We start from the raw sequence: 16254 nt of genomic DNA, 5'->3' as shown, positions 1-16254 counted from the left end.
AGAAACTTAAAAGTCTGTTTTGGATTTATTTATCTTCAGATTAACATCGTTAATGCATTAAATAATCTACCTTTTGTTTTAAAGGGTTTGAATGTTGCTGTGTTTCTGTAGCGGTCCTTTTTTCTCTTCTGAAAAAAAACCAAGTGTTATTCAGGGAAGAATACAAACTAGTGTTGGTTCACTTACAAGATAATTCCTGGTTCGTTATTCTGTATTTGAAGTTGGCTCGAAGTGCAGATTTATCATGTGTGTGGTGGGGGAGAGGGGTGGAGTTTAAATAACTTCTTTACATTAGAATTTACATATGGCCAGTGTTGCTGGCTGCTCTCTCTGAAATGAAATAGGAACTGTGTTCTTCCCAAAAGGATGAGCTTATTAAGGAGTCCTTGTAAGGCAGTTTTGCTGAAAAGCAGAAGTGACTAGAGGGAATCCTTATGTGACAGCTATTTATGATTTTAAGTTTCTGGTACAAAATATCTTCTAATTACATTTGCTCTTAGATCAAACTTATTAGACCTAAACGAATGGATATTTGAAAGATCTTGGTGTTCTGGAGGATTCTAGATATGAAGTTGTTCACACCAAAAGAAATTTAAATTGTTGTTCTTATAGAATTGGCATGCAGGTATTCAACAGGCTGATACTTTTCTGTGGTGGAAATGAGTGAAGACCATGCTATAGATCTTTGTTTCCAGAGAAAATAATTCTATATGGAACACAGAATTCTATACAGCTCTCAATATGCAGGATTTTATTTGGAGACAACATGCTTCAATGCTATCTGGTTTTAATTCACTACTTTAAACATAAAAACTTTGTTGTTGGGTTTAAGTGCTTCACCTCTTAAATCAATGGGCTATTTGATTTTTTTGTAGCTCTCACATATCTGAAGATTCTCACTGTCCAAACACCTTAGAAACACTTTGTGTCTGTGCAAATCTCCTACAACCAGGCATAAATAAACCTGTCAGCAAGTCAGAACACGAGAAGCTCAGCATTCAGTGCTTCCTACTTAAACGCCTGACTAGGAGCTGCTTGCTGCTGCTAACCTGCCGCTTTTTTCAGGAGCCTAAGTGGGAGTTGAGCATTTTTGGCTCTTGCCATGTGAAGCTTGTATGTATTGAGGTCGCCTGTGGTTGCAAATCTTCCATTTGTGCTCCCAGTGCTGATACAAAACTGTCGGGGTCTTTGTTTAAAACTGGTGTCTCCATTCTAGCAGAGCCTCTGTGACAGCTGTTTGCTTTCTACTAGAAACGTCCCCAGATTGTTCTCTAGGTGGCGAATGGCATTTTAAAAAGTATAAAATAGCAATTTAGTGTTGAACACAGCATCGATCCATAGCACTAGGAGCTCACCATTGAGTACTTGTGCTTCCTATCACAGAGGCTTCCACATGTGAAGGCAACTTTTACACCTGATCTTACAATCTTGTTGCTTGGTGTTTTGGGGTTTGGTTGGTTGGTTTGGGGGTTTTTTGGTGTTTTGTTGTTGGTTGGTTGTGTTTTGTTTGTTTCCTTTGTTTTGGTTTTTGTTTTTTGTTTGTTTTTTCTCCATAATTTGTTAATTCTGCAGTGCTTTCAATGCTGAACGTGCTTATGCAGTTTTTCTCATCCTGTGGGAGTGTGAAGTGAGTCGATCAGTCACGCTGTGGGCACCAACAGGAACCTGGCTTGTCGAGGTGTCTACAGTAAAGTGCTGCAAATGAGGAACCCCAAATTGCCACCTGTACAGAAATGCAGATGGCTCATTTTTCCTTGCCAAGGGCTCACTTGCTGGGCAAGAACGGATGCAACATGCTTTCGTGAAGTTGGAGAAGAACTAGAAATGCTGCAGGATGGCTTTGTCTGGGCAATTACAATCTGATATATACAGCTGGTGAATAGCTACGTTTCGTTGGGGTTTTTTTTTGGTTGGTTTGTGGTTCTTTGGTTGGTTTGCTTTTTATATTTGGTTGGGTTTTTTTAAAATTTTTCTTCTAAAGTAGAGAAAATAAATCCATACTACACATCAAAAGGGTGGTAGAAATAGCTATGTAATAGTTTCAAATGATATATGACGCTCTTTTTCTTAGATCTGTTTTTTTAAAAGGGCGAATGCTTTTTAAAGTTGGAGAACTTCGAATGTTCCTTTTCTGATGTGCATCGCTGTGCTGTTTAACTCGGCTTGCTGTTGATAATTCAAAGTCAGGTCCCACCTGTAGAATCTGTAGATAAGGCATTCACCGAAAGTGCTTCAGGGAAGGGCTTTTAAGTAGTGGTTCGATAAACACATGGTCTGGCATCTGCATGTCTTGAGATACTGTTGAAATTAAGTCAGATTTTTAATGAAGTAGCTCCCTCAAGTCTTGGAACTAATTGTATGGGCTGTGATCAGCTGAGACACTTTGATAAAGACTTGAGCTTTCTGGTTTTAATGTGTATTTATTGCAGGGAAGGAATTTTGAGCAAATATAAGAACACCGCGTGCTGTGCTCCTCCAAATTTAGACTCTCGGAGATCCTGTGGCCAGTTCTTCCTGTTGTGCGCGGCCACAGGATGCGTTCACAAAACACCGAGTGCATGCTTTGATATCTAACTCCTAATTTTCATGCGCCTTAATTAGCAAAGATACAAAATGAAGCTCTGAAGGTAGCGTTAGACGTGCAACTACACTTCGTAGCCACAGGAGGGGTCTCTAGTTCAGTTATTATTAGCAGGTATGAAAACGTTTCTAGGAAGAAATGGTTAGAAGCTGTTTTGTGTACAACCACCCATTGTATTTTAGTGCCACCGAGGAGTCGCAGTTAGTGACAGTCACACCAATGCTGCTCCACACGCTCCCGTGTAACTCCAGCCGCCTCCTCTGCCACAACTCCCCGTGTCCGTCGTACGGCGCAGCCGTTGTACGTGTTGTCACAGGCGATCTGTGTAACCCAGGAAATGTTTTCTGCATGGCCACACTGGCTGAGGAGGTTAGTCCCGAGCAGTTGTTTAAATGTACCATTGGAAAATAAAGATAACAAACGAGTCTTTCCTCTTAGTTTGTCTTAAATGAGATAGTAGGTATTTTGTATTTCTTAGTTTGTTTGCATGGGGTTTTTTTATTTTATTTGGGGGGTGGAGGGGTGTCTTTTGTTCTTGTTGCTTCTCAGGATGTGTGGTTCTGGCCCGGGGCTGCTGGTTGTGGCCATGGGTGGCAGTGCCCTCAGCTCCCCAAGCTCTGCCGCTGGTTTCTCAGGGCTCTCCTGAGCTACCTGGAGTAGAAACACTTGTTCTCTGTGCAAACTGCATGTCTTCCTCGGGAAGTGCTGCTACAGGTCCTTTCCTGAGATGGGATCCAGGATTAGATGGATCAAACGTTTCTACTCCAATCTGATCTCTGTTAGAACAATCTTGTGTATCGCTGACCATCCGAGCATTTTCTTCAGAGCCGTAATCCCACACATGGCTGCGTAGATCTGGAGATACATATTGTGGTGGTATCGGTGGCACCTCCTCTTCCTTGGGTTTTACTCAGCCCAACGATCTCTGCTGTTACCTGGTGTTAACAATTGTTCTTTTTCTGACTGTGGTATTTAAAACTCCAATGTAAAGGGAAGTGGGGCAAGAATCCAGCACTTTATCTTGAAGCCTGAAAGATTAATAGTGTGGAGTTGGGTTTGTCGTTCCATCGTAGCTTTTTAGAGATCAATAATCCTCGCTACCCTGAAGAGAGGCTGGAGTCGTTTAACCGAGAGAGGGTCTGTACTGCAGAGCCTAGACCAGGCTTAACTGTCTGCTCCTAACCTTGGATTAACCTGTGTGAATATACCTGCTTTATAAATACAGTGGGCAAAGATAATACTTCACTGAAGCCTTCATCTGCCCTAATCTTACAATTTAATTAGTTTAAGGAATTAAAGTGCACGATGGGGACTGCCAGCACCTGCATTACTGTCTTTACCGGGGGCCCGTTGCAACGCTCCGGCCGCCGCCCGAGCCGTCAGCGGGCGCTGGGGCCCGGGTTCCCCTCAGCCGGGCCCCGCCCGCGCACGGCGCCTGCGCCGTGCCCCCTCCCAGGGCCAGCCGGTCACGTGATCCGCCCTCCGGCCCGCACCATCTCGCCGGGGGAGTGGAGCCAGCTCAGACTGCGGCATCTGCGGGTCGCAGGTGGCACCTTGTCCCCTGTCGGCTCCTGGGGGTCGGACACGGTTGTCCTTTCTCTGCGGCGCGGCAGTGGGGCAGGGAATAGCGAGAGACGGAGGGAGGCGTCTTCCGGAGCTTTTCATCTCCCCCGTCTCGTTCTGAGGTAATGGCTCTGCCCGGCCCCTGTGGACAGGGCGGCCGTGGGCCGACTCACTGCCGCACCCGGGGGGTGCGGAGGATCCTCGGGAGAGCGGCGGGAAGGACCGGCTCGGTACCGCGGTACGACCGGCCTCCTCCCGCCTCTTTCCCTCTTTCTTATCCCTCTTCTCAACGCTCCGTGAAGGCGGTGGTTGAGCAGCCAGGGAGCTGTCTGCCCCTCCTTCCCCCCCCCCCCCCCCCTGCCGGGTAGGGATGGTACGGGCCGGTGGGTCAGGCTGTGTCAGGCGCCCGCGGACACGGGACGAGACGGGGGAGCCCGGAGCCGCAGGGGTGAGCGGGGGCCGGCTCGGGGTGGGGATCCGGGCACGGGGAGCCTGTGCTGGGCGGCGGTCCGAGCGGGGAGGCCGAGGGCCGGTGGGGTGGGCTGGCCCGGGTGCGGCTGGGCCTGAGGCGTTCGGGTCCGTGGGCGCTGAGCAGGGCCGGTCCGACCCATCACGGCCTCTGGGTGCGGGGAGGCCGCACCGGGCCCGGCGGAGCCTGAGGTGCCCGGGCCCCGCGGTCAGACCTCAGCAGTCCCGGTAAGAACGGAGGTGTCCGGGCGGGCGGGGGTTGGTACGGTCCGGGCCCGATCCGCCCCTGTGGGGCCGGAGGTCACGGACAGAGTCAGGGACCCGGGGCTCGATCTGCTCCAGCCCCATCCCTTAGCGCACGAAGGGCTGATTCTTGTTCAGGTTACCCCATGGTGGAGTTGTGCTGGTCCCTTAGGCTGAGCTTAAGGCCAGCGATTCCTAGAGGGATATAGGGCAGGACTTTTATAAGCTAGTCTTAAGAGATGCTTTAATATCTGTTGTGTTGATATTATGTGTTTTCTCCCCTGTCTGCAGGAGCCCTGGCGCATGTGCTGAGCTCTCAGTATGAATGCTATTGTTGCCCTCTGCCATTTCTGTGAGCTCCACGGTCCTCGCACCCTCTTTTGTACTGAGGTTCTGCACTCGCCGCTTCCCCAAGGCGCGAGCAGTGGGGACATCTCTGGGCAGAATGAGCAGGCGGAAGAGGAGGAAGGCGGCATTCAGATGAGCAGTCGGATCCGCTCACACAGCCCAGCAGAAGGTGCCAGCGCCGACTCCAGCAGCCCAGGGCCAAAAAAGTCAGACATGTGTGAGGCAAGTGTGAATATCTCTGTGCGGACGTTGGTGCCCTTTGGCTTAACTAAAAGGCTCTTGGATTCTCTAATTCCAATTGTACTGTTTGAGAGAGAAAAAAATTGGTGAACTGTGCTCATTTTGTATGTGACTGCCGGTACCAGAAGGTCTCTAAGTTCTCATAAAATATAATGATCCATGACCAGGGTGTTGGGCATATAGACCAGGACAAGATGGTGTCTTGAGGTCTCTCTGAGCCCTGTGATTCTCTTGTGGCTGAGAAGTGTTTCCCTCATTCTTGAATAGTGTTTCTTTTATTAGATTAGGTCTGGTCATTTATTAATAGTAATTTTAAGAGCGGTATTGATTAGGAAACAGAAACAAATGCAAAAGCGATTTAAACAATAAAGAAAATGTATATTCTTAGTTGTTCTCATGCTTGTCTACTGTTAGTACTTGCTCTGAGGTATTTGTTATTTACTGTCCTTTAGGTTATGGCCAGTTTTGTTGTGCCAGTTGGTTTTGCAGCTGCTGTTAATGGAATTTTATGACTTGTAGAGCCAGCACCAAATTCACAATCAAATTAAATAGTGGAAAAGGAGCACAAGAGCAGAGGAAATATATCACACAGAGCTCTGTGTGGGGAGCTGGGTTCAAATCCTGACCCTGACTCCTATTTCTTTTCTTCTAAGTATTTGTGTTCTTATCTGTACGTGTAAATAATGCTTCCCTACATTTTGAAGGGAATATGCAGAGGCCTTTGGAAACCTTAGATAACTGCGTGCTCATTTATGGCTGGATCTGCTTTTCTGTCTTCAGGGTTGCCGCTCTCTTGCAGGAGGACATCCTGGATATGTCAGCCACGACAAAGAAACTTCCATCAAGTACGTCAGTCACCAGCACCCGAACCACCCCCAGCTGTTCAGCATTGTGCGCCAGGCCTGTGTTCGCAGCCTGAGCTGTGAGGTAACTGCCTTGGAGTTCAGGGAGAAAACCTCTTTATGGCCTTGTGCATCATTTCGAATCCAAGATAGTGCTTTGCTGGTCCTGGCTTCAGTTTTTAAGGTTGATCTTTGATAACCGTGAGGGTTCCTTCCTCTCACCTTGTGAGACCAGAAATTTCCCTGTCTAGTCTTCGTTTCTATGTGTTTATTGTTTTTCTTTGTGAGATGATCTGCTGCTTAGCGCCAGAAATCTTTGTAGACCATTAACATTCAGCATCTCATAGAAGTCAAGGAAGAACCTCACAGATTAATGAGCATTTTTGTGTCGGGATCAGCAAAATCCCTGTGGATTCTCAACAACATTGTAGTTGGATAGAGCTGAGTTCTGAAAATACAGTTAACCTGAAGTTTTTATAGTGTTTGCAGGATAACTCTGGAGCTCTGTTTGACCACAGGTTTTGTACAGTGGTCTAAAAGAACCTTGTTTTATTCACCAAGTGTGTGCTGAAGAGCAGGAAGCTTTGCGCAGTTTATTACCATTTCAGCTGCGTGATGTTCTTAACTACACTGGTGTGTGTTTCCCTCCCCTTCAGGTCTGCCCAGGACGCGAAGGTCCTATTTTTTTCGGAGATGAACAGCATGGGTTTGTGTTCAGCCACACCTTCTTCATCAAAGACAGCTTGGCTCGTGGTTTCCAGCGCTGGTACAGCATCATCACTATCATGATGGACCGGATTTACCTCATCAACTCCTGGCCTTTCTTGTTGGGAAAAATCAGAGGCATCATTGATGAGCTTCAGGGGAAAGCACTTAAGGTAGGTCAGTGCAGAGTCCATTTGATGCAACATCAGTAAAACATTACAATAGTTGATTTACAGCTGAGTCAAAAAGTTGATCCAGCTCATTGCAGCCAGGGTGGTCGTTAAGGCTGACATAAGGGACATGAGGACAGTGCATATTGGGGCATGTAGGAGAGAAGGAACAGGATCATTATCTCATTTTAAGCCGCTCATAACGCTTGTCACAGACCTAACTGCTAGGCAATAGCTCTGTTAGAAATTTAAGCAACTGAAGTTGTGAAGGAGGATGGATTTGGAGCACATGTGTTACTTAACTGTAATTTTAGTCAATCTAAGACTAAGATGTTCCTTCCCTCTCTTTTCCCATAATTTACAATGTACTTTAGGTGATTGTGTGTGACACATCCTTTTCACTTTGTATTTTTGTTGGGGTTTTGTTGGCTCAGCTTTATGTGAGCACCTTCTCTTTATTTTTTTAGTCTTTACTCTGCCCTTCTCTGCGTGCAGGTGTTTGAAGCGGAGCAGTACGGGTGCCCTCAGCGCGCCCAGCGCATGAACACGGCCTTCACTCCCTTCCTGCACCAGCGCAACGGCAACGCCGCCCGCTCCTTAACCTCACTGACCAACGATGAAAACCTCTGGGCATGTTTGCATACTTCCTTTGCTTGGTAATGCCATTTGTGTATCTAGCTTCTGCTGCTCCTTCGTGACGAGAATATTGTCATGTTCTGAAAGGGTGGAAATGTGATTTCAGTGTTTGGGTATTTTTTCCTTGAGGCAGTAAGTTGGACTTTGCTAAGTAGTCTCTGAGTTGGAGTGAGTTAAGCACAGACAGCAGCCTGCTGATGCCTTTAGGACAAAAAAAATCTTGTTGCTGTGAAGTAAACCTACGGGTGTGGTTGCTAATGGAAACCATGTCTGTCTAGATGGAAAGGTTTTGCAGTTTAAAAGAAAGTATGGAAGAAAGTAAGCAAAAACGCTTCTACCCCCAGCTTGTTGTACATCAGATTTGTGCTTGAAATACAGCGGTTGTTTACCTGGCAGTGCCCATGGTTTGTGATGGACGGTCTGAGAGGCACAGGCGTCTGCTGCAGTTGTGTGTCTGTGGGAGTCCAGTTGCTCCAGGGCCTGACTTGCTCCTCAGACTTCCCTGGAAAGTTGCCACAGAGAGGGTTGCAACACGGGCGTGTGACTTGGATGGGGGATAAATACGTTGCATAAAGCAACTACAAAATGGTGGGCTTTTCGGTGACTTGGAGTGGCAGCAGTTGTAAGGTGCATTGATAGTTACCGCACCAAGGAAAGCAGAGAGATGTGCAGAAAGGAAACACAAAGTGGTTCGCTGTTGAATTTCTTTGTTGAGCTCATCGCACCCAGTTTCTTACTGGATTTTCGCACTTAGCAGGCAGGCTTAACGAACGCCACTTCTGTTTCCTTCTGTGTCTCCAGGCTTTTGAAAGCTTGTGGCAGCCGACTCACAGAGAAGCTTCTGGAGGGAGCACCAACAGAAGACACCCTCGTTCAGATGGAAAAACTTGCAGGTGAGATCGAAGTTTCCAGAACTGGAAGACTGCTTTGGATGGGAAAAGACCAAGTCCTTTTGCGTGTCATAGTGCAGCCGTCTCTCATCAACTTCACCTTGCCGTCAGCCTCCACAAGAACTGGTGCGCTCTCCCATATGACAAGAACATGAAATTGAGGCCCTTGGCCTTGCGCACTCTCTGCGCGCACATGTGATGTTTGTTACTTGCGCAGGAATGTTGCATCATCATGATTATTGTTCTCTCTGGCTGGGTTGGGCCTCCCAATGAGTCTCTAAGCCAGGGGAATTTGCAGTCACAATATATGGACTTTTTTCTCCTTTTTCTCCAAAATCTCTAAAATTAAAGGATTTTTTTTTTCTTGCATTGAATTATTTTATTAATACATCTAGACTAGAATCTACAAAATCTACCTCAAAGCTTTGGCCATGACCTTTAAAACAAGAACAGAGAATGTGTAGCTGGTCAAAAGATGTGACTTTGTGTTCTGTAGAAGACTGACATTCCTTCTTGACCCTTCCGTTATCTGAATTACGAAACTTCATTAACACCTTGGGCGTGTCAGTCACGCCAGTTCTTGTAGCTGCTGTGTTTTGGACTCCCCACAAAGGGCCAAAATGAGTTGGCTGCAGCGTGTGTAGGCACTTCTGAGGCAGTTCCCCTTCCTACAGAGCAGCAGCTTTTGTGACCACTCTACCTTTTTTTTTGCTAGACCTGAAAGAAGAGTCGGAAGGCTGGGATGGTTCCGAGGAAGAAGAGAAGCCTTCTTCCCAACCAGATGTTGTGGAAGGGCAGGAGCTTTCTAAATGCTCCCCTGAAACATCTCTGATGCCAGATTGCAACAGCTGGAACGTAGCTCACAGGAGGCTGTCTGTCTTCCGCTCTCTCAGGCACATGAGACAGGTAAGAGAGGAGCACAGGTAATCTGATGATGAATTCACAAGCTAATAGCGGTTTTTTTTCCTCCTGTTGATGTATTTTTTAAAAGAGAGATTTATTTCCTGCAGTCTTCACCTTTTTCTTGGTTCTGTGTTCAACACAGTGCCTGCACAGCAAGTAAAGCGGCATTAGCTGCATGTCTGAGGACTCTCCCTTCCTCTGAGGTCATGTGGGATGGAATCATATGATTTCTCTCCACGTATGCACTTTTCTTTTTCCCAGGACAGTAATTTAATATAGAGGTCATGCAGCATCTTCAAAGTCAAGTATTATTTGCTTAAAACAAGAGTGTTCTAGAGAGGGGGAAATAATTTGCAAAGAAAACCAATGGCTCTATACAGATCTAGCTTTAGTGCTTCCCGTTACCTGACTGAGGTGGGAGGTTCTGTGTGTTTGACCCACAATCTCTTTCACTATCTTCCTGGACGCTTCTGACAAATAACCTCCCATATTTTTTATTTTTATCTGCTTTATTTCTTTAGCCTCCTTTTGTTCTACCTTCTCCTAATTTGGAGTGCTTGAAGGTATTAAACTACACTGTGTTACAAGCATGTGCATTTGGAGGCTTGTCTAAGAATATTCTTTCATCTTCTACACCTGAATCACTGTTGTGAACATAACCCAGATCAGTGAAATGCCAGAAAGTTGTTACTGTCTCATATAAGTTGTTCAGTCCCATTCCAAATGGGCCTGTGTCTGTTTTGCCAAAACCGCTAATTTGGCCAACAAGTGAGCTGATCAATGCACTCAGAATTTGGAGCAACCTAGAAATGCAACTGTTGTTAATGTGCTTGACGCTGGATTGGGTCATTCATTAGGCACGTTGGCCAAGTGGTACTTTGCTGCTCTCTGTTCTCGAAACCATAGATGGGGGTGAGTATTGTTTTTTATGCCAATCTGATGCCTTTCACACCAGTCGAAGAAACACTTGACCCTGGTGCTGTGGTTTAGAGCTGTTACTCTGTACACAAGACCTAAATTTTCATGTTCAATTCCAGCCATTTTTTTACATGCCAGTCATGTTTTTGTCAGGGCAAACCAGACATTTCGCTGATTTTCATAACCAATGGAGAATGGTTTGTTTTCAGGTTCTTGGGGCATCAGCATTCCGCATGCTGGCTTGGCACGTCCTGATGGGGAACCAGGTCATCTGGAAAGCTCGAGATGCCGATCTTGTCCAGTCTGCTTTTGACGTGCTACGGGTAAAAACTTAATTCCTTTTGTTTCCTGGCTGCATATTTTTACATATATTTCTCTAGTAGTCCAGCCTTCATAGCAACCTGACTCTGACATGTAATCTTGTGGAGAATGTGTTGTAAATTACATGGTTTTGAACAAACAAAACAACATAAAAACCCTCAACCTTTGGTCTTGGTTGTCCTCAGCAAGCACGTGGTCTTTCAAGCTGAGTAGGATCCTTCTGATCCCCCAGACCAGGAGCATCTGGAGCAGTGCTCCAAGTCTTGGCTGGTTCTGGAAGTCAGGGAAAAACCTGTACTTTACTGGTTTAACTCCAGTGTTTCTCTTGATGTGTTTCCTCCCTTCTGCAGACCATGCTGCCTGTCGGTTGTGTGCGGATCATCCCCTACAGTGACCAGTATGAAGAGGCGTATCGGTGTAACTTCCTAGGGCTGAGCCCGCACGTTCAAATCCCTTCCCACATATTATCATCTGGTAAGAACCTGTTGCAGAAACCTCTCCTTCCCCTAAAATCTTATGTTAAAGGACACAAAATGGGTTTTTTTTTTTCTTTATTACATATTGGCAGTCTCTCATGATGCTGGATGAACTATAAGCTGAACCACTTCATTTTCTTTTGTTGTTTTTGACCCATATTCTTGCCTGATCAATAGTTGAAAGATGCAACACCACACTGATCATAGGACAGCTGACAATCCTGGTTCCTACTGAGGAAAGGTTAATTCTGGGCCAAATATTGCGAGCTGACAGAGCTGTGCTTTCTTGGAGCAGGGTATGTAGGTGTATTTTATAATCTGGGCTAGTCCGGTTAATGTTCTTTTGGGCTCTTGTTGCTCTAGAGTTCACGGTCCTTGTGGAAGTTCGCACTGCCACCCGCTCTAATCTGTGCCCGACCCTGTTTGATGAGGAGCAGTCCCTCAACAAGTACGAGTTTGTTGTCACCAGTGGTAGCCCCGTTGCAGCAGATCGAGGTGGGTGATTTGAAAGCAGAAAGAACCTGTATCGCTGAGATTAAAAGAGCATCTCAATCTTAACCTGGTTTTTGTGCTGTTCCTGTACTGGCCATTAAGGAGGCCTGGGTAGAAAGCCAGGTCAGTGTACAACTGCGGTACTGTTGTTTGAGGTGAGGTTTACCGCAGTCTTCTTAATTATGAAGGGTTTGCTTTACCTGATCAGCATTTTACTTATTAATTTTCAGAATTGAGAAACAAATTCTGTAACATGGTTACAGTAGCAATGGTAAGGAAATTCTTCCGTTATCCACAATGAACGCTTTCTATCCTGGAATGCTTTAGTGTTTATTTTGATTAAGTCTAGCTTAGAAGGACCATGACGTTACTCATCTCCCATGTTCCATTTGATAGACAAGTATGGCTGATACAGAAATGCCCAGACCTTTGGGGTTTTTTTTACTTGCTTTGTTCAAGGATTGAACACTTGCACCTAGATGGGATTGGAGTCAAGTCCATCACTCTTGTCTATTGTACAAAGCATGAAGACTTTTTGTAACTCTGCATTTTTTGATATGGGACTAGAAACAACAGAATCTAAACAACTGCAGTTTAAAAGTGGGTCTGAAGAAAACAAAGGCCCCTGAACCCGTGTGTATGCCCCAGGGTCCTTCACAAAATTCATGTTGCTTCTCAGATCAGATGTTTTTCTAGCGGGCTGATCTTCAGCTCCTCTTCCATAGAAATGAAATCAAAGCAGGCCCACTGGGGGGGTATATTTTTCCACCATGTAGAATAGATTTCTTCCTGACTCAAAGATTATTGTCCGTGAACTAATCAAGCCAAAAATCTCTGAAATTGGCTGTGCTGTGTATTAATAGTGTAGCTTTCTGCATATAGAGGAAGCTGCATTAATGCACCAGACCAAAGTACTAGTGAAAAATGAGTGCAGGCTGGTGCTCTTGGACAGAATGAGAGATGGAACAAATGTGTGTCCTTGTCTGTAATTCCAGCAGGTGTTCAGGCCCAGGTCATAGAATAAATGGACTAGTTCTTGCAAAAATTACTAGTAATGGTGTAAGTGGGTAACATATCGCATGTGTATCCTTTTTCTCACCCTTTTTCTCCTCTTTCTGACCCTGTAGTTGGCCCTACTATCTTGAACAAGATCGAAGCTGCTCTTACCAACCAGAACCTCTCTGTGGATGTTGTGGATCAGTGCCTCGTTTGCCTGAAGGAGGAGTGGATGAAGTAAGTACGACTACACGGCTTTCAGAGAAACAGCTTTGGCGCTAATCCTGGAACAGTTACAGCAGAGAGCAAGACTCACTGGTAATCAGGGAACTTCTGTGGGGTATTGACAGAATCATTTAGGTTGGAATCCTGTTGGGAGCTACGAATATTGGAGTTCTAGTCTAGTCTTAGCTCTCTTTTTTGGCTTTCACCAGTTCGTAACCTTTACACTTCAGTTCATGCCATCTGTAGTTTACCTACATGACAATACTTGTCTGCTTTGTGTACGTTACGAGGATTAAGTATGCAAATATATATACGCCTGTCAACATGTTCTATATTCCAGTGCAGATAACATGCCAAACAAATGTCATGGTTGTGCCTTCGGGCGCTGCATTTCAGAGGTGCAAGTAGTTATAAAGGAAGACCAGCCAGTCATGTGAAATAATTTGTAGAACATTAGGATTTTGTGAATTTACCTGAAGGCCAGATGGGCACTAGATGTTGCTCTCAGGTAGATTCCCAGTTGTCACAATTAATTGTACTTTTTGCTAGAAAGAAAAGACAGGCTAGAATTACGCATATTTCTACTGAAAATGAGTAGTCCTCCTAACTGATTCCTCCTTTTCCTGTACTTTTTAATTCAAAACATGAGAATACTCTCCACAGAATATTGTTTGAAGCTTTGATTAACTTTTAGTTGCAGTAGGTGCCAAGAGAAGGCGCGCTCGCTGCTCATTCCCTGTTTGATGCGTGCAAGTCCATCACAATAGTGACAGGAATTTCTTGTTTCTGCAGTAAAGTGAAGGTCCTCTTCAAATTCACAAAAGTGGACAGCAGACCCAAGGAGGATACCCAAAAACTGCTGAGCATTCTGGGAGCTGCAGAGGAGGACAACGTCAAGCTTCTCAAGTTCTGGATGACTGGCCTGAGCAAGACGTACAAGTCCCACCTCATGTCAACGGTTCGCAGCCCCACGTCCTCAGAGTCCCGCAACTAAAGGGCGCCCAGCCTCACTTGCTGCCTTCAGATAATCGCGGGGAACCCCAAATTCGCCTGCTGAGCCCGCAGCAGATGCATTAGGCGGACAGTGAAACTTCGTTGCTGTTCCTCTGGTCCTCAAACTAACTTGAAGAGTCACTTGAGTCTTTTCTAATTGCTGTGAGACTGAACTAATAAGTGCTAATAAATAGTGCTGCTGTCTGTCCTGAAACTCAACTCTAGATCTAGACCTGCACGCTCAAGACTTAAATACAGCAATGCTCAAAGAATCAGCATGAGTTAATTAAAATCCCATACTGTCCTCATTAAGCATTACGGTGTGGCAGTAGAGCTCGGGTTTAGATTTCATTGGCAAGACTCAGATACCTGTGACAACATCAAGAACTCCTGGGAGTGGATATAGTTAATCTCTCTGAATCCCACATAAATCGCCCAAAAGCCTGAGAGAACAGGAACCAAAAATAAGTGACACGTCACAGGGTACGAATCACGTGTAAATTATTTCAAACCACTTTGTGCTCGGATTTAAGAAGAGACTATTTTCTGCTGTAGCATAAGTCAGGATGTCCCGTTGGAGTCCTGTCACTCTTATTTATTTATATCTTAACTTGAGACAGTTTCAGCACTTGCTTTGGAAATCTTGTCTATTAGAAGGTGCAGAAAGCAGCCTGTTTGTATTCTGCAGGGTGAGAGACTCACCTTGTTTTTCCTGTGGTTGCAAAACTTCCAGGTCATGAAGATAACCTCGCCAGGATGAGGTTGCTGATATTCTTCTGTCTTCAGAAATAGTTTTCTAGCTTCCTAATTAAGTTAAGCAGGAACAAAATCCAACCTGTAGGTGCTCCGTTCTTATATAACTCTGTAGTAGCCATTTTTGCTTCATGGAAACATTGGTGCATTTTTTTTTTAATTACCTAAACAGATATTTCTTATCTATATTGTGAGGAATTACTGTTTCTGTTGTGAAGTATTCCTTTGTCTTTTTTTCCTGGATCATTGTTGGGAAAACTTGACGTTACCGCAGACATTTTTAACAACCTAGAGGCAGGTTTTACCCAGGTGACCTTCTACACTCAGTCAAACAAGACTCAAACTCAGAGGAGATGTTCCAACTTGTCGTGAGTTCTGTTCTTATGTATAAAATATGCAGGTTGATTTTTGTCTGGAACATCTGTAAAACGGAGACAGGCGTTAAATCTCATTAAGAGCTATTTTTGTAAAACGGACAAAGCCTGGTTTTGTGTTGATTTTTCAATGTGTGTGTGTTGGGGTGGGGGAAGCAGCAATTGATCCACAAGTTAATTCCTGATGTTACTTTGATTTAATTCGTAGAATTTAACAAGTCTTTTAGCTTTGTAGGCATTAGTTTCTTGTACTTCTGGAGCAAGAGATGCTCAGATATATTAATTTAAAATGCTTGACTGGACATAACCACAGGGTATTCAAGCAGCAAACAGATGCTTGGAAAAAGGCACTGTCACTTCAAAAACTAACCACAGATTTAATTTGGGGGTTTGAAAAAAGGCTTTTATTTCCCAATTATCAATAAGGAGATACGAGACAAACGAGGTACTCGAGCTCTCTCCACAGGAAAGGAAGCTTTGAGTGTTGTGTGCATCTTGCTTCCTGTGTGCTGGTGCTAATTGTGAAGGAAAAAAAGCCCACTGAGAGTGGGGTCATGACAGAAGTGATGAGAAAACCTGGACTAGTGAGCTGGAATTTCTAGTACTAGGCCAGTGCTCACTCTTGTGACCTGGTAGTCTTAGTTTTCTGCTTGAAAGCTATTCTGGTCCGATTCAGACCTACGTAACATAACAGGTTATTTATTATTATTTATCATTTAAACCTTCTCAATTGCTGAACTGTTTTTATCTTTTAAACAACAGCTCTCCCACGCAATCCTACAGGAAAACCTCATCTCTAAGCGGCAGTGGGTGTGCAGGCACCCATTAGCAAAGCCCACGTTTCTGAACAGAAGTGTGATCATTATTTTTTCCAAAACGGTGACCACAAGGTCAAGCTTAAGGCTTCATCCTCTTCCTCCATGAGCTTGTGCCAGCAGTGAGTTATTTGCAGCGTCCACCAGTCTCTGTCCCCATCTCAGGTGGGTCTCAGTCTCTGCAGACTCAGGATAACATTATTTTTGAGCCAGAGCAAGAAAACCACTAACTTAATACTTACAAAATACCCACAGGAAAGCAGGGGGAGAGTTGCTGGAGTCTGTGAACCGATGAGAACAGA

At 45.0% G+C, this 16254-nt stretch overlaps 1 protein-coding gene across 1 annotated transcript; it reads left to right on the top strand.

Annotated features, from left to right (window-relative positions):
* The first annotated feature begins 4496 nt into the window (after nucleotides 1–4496).
* FLCN (folliculin) lies at nucleotides 4497–15198 on the top strand. The gene is made up of 12 exons (XM_080353657.1): nucleotides 4497–4592; nucleotides 5147–5425; nucleotides 6224–6370; nucleotides 6942–7163; nucleotides 7656–7816; nucleotides 8598–8812; nucleotides 9402–9592; nucleotides 10717–10830; nucleotides 11179–11302; nucleotides 11668–11799; nucleotides 12924–13029; nucleotides 13810–15198. The coding sequence occupies exons 2-12, from the start codon at nucleotides 5177–5179 to the stop codon at nucleotides 14009–14011; spliced, it is 1863 nt and encodes a 620-aa protein (XP_080209783.1). The 5' UTR covers nucleotides 4497–4592; nucleotides 5147–5176; the 3' UTR covers nucleotides 14012–15198.
* The last annotated feature ends 1056 nt before the right edge of the window (nucleotides 15199–16254 follow it).

This window comes from Nesoenas mayeri (assembly GCF_963082525.1).
Source record: "Nesoenas mayeri genome assembly, chromosome: 15".
Taxonomy (NCBI): Eukaryota; Metazoa; Chordata; class Aves; order Columbiformes; family Columbidae; genus Nesoenas; species Nesoenas mayeri.
Note: the sequence above shows the minus strand (reverse complement) of the source record. Positions and strands in the feature narration are given on the sequence as shown.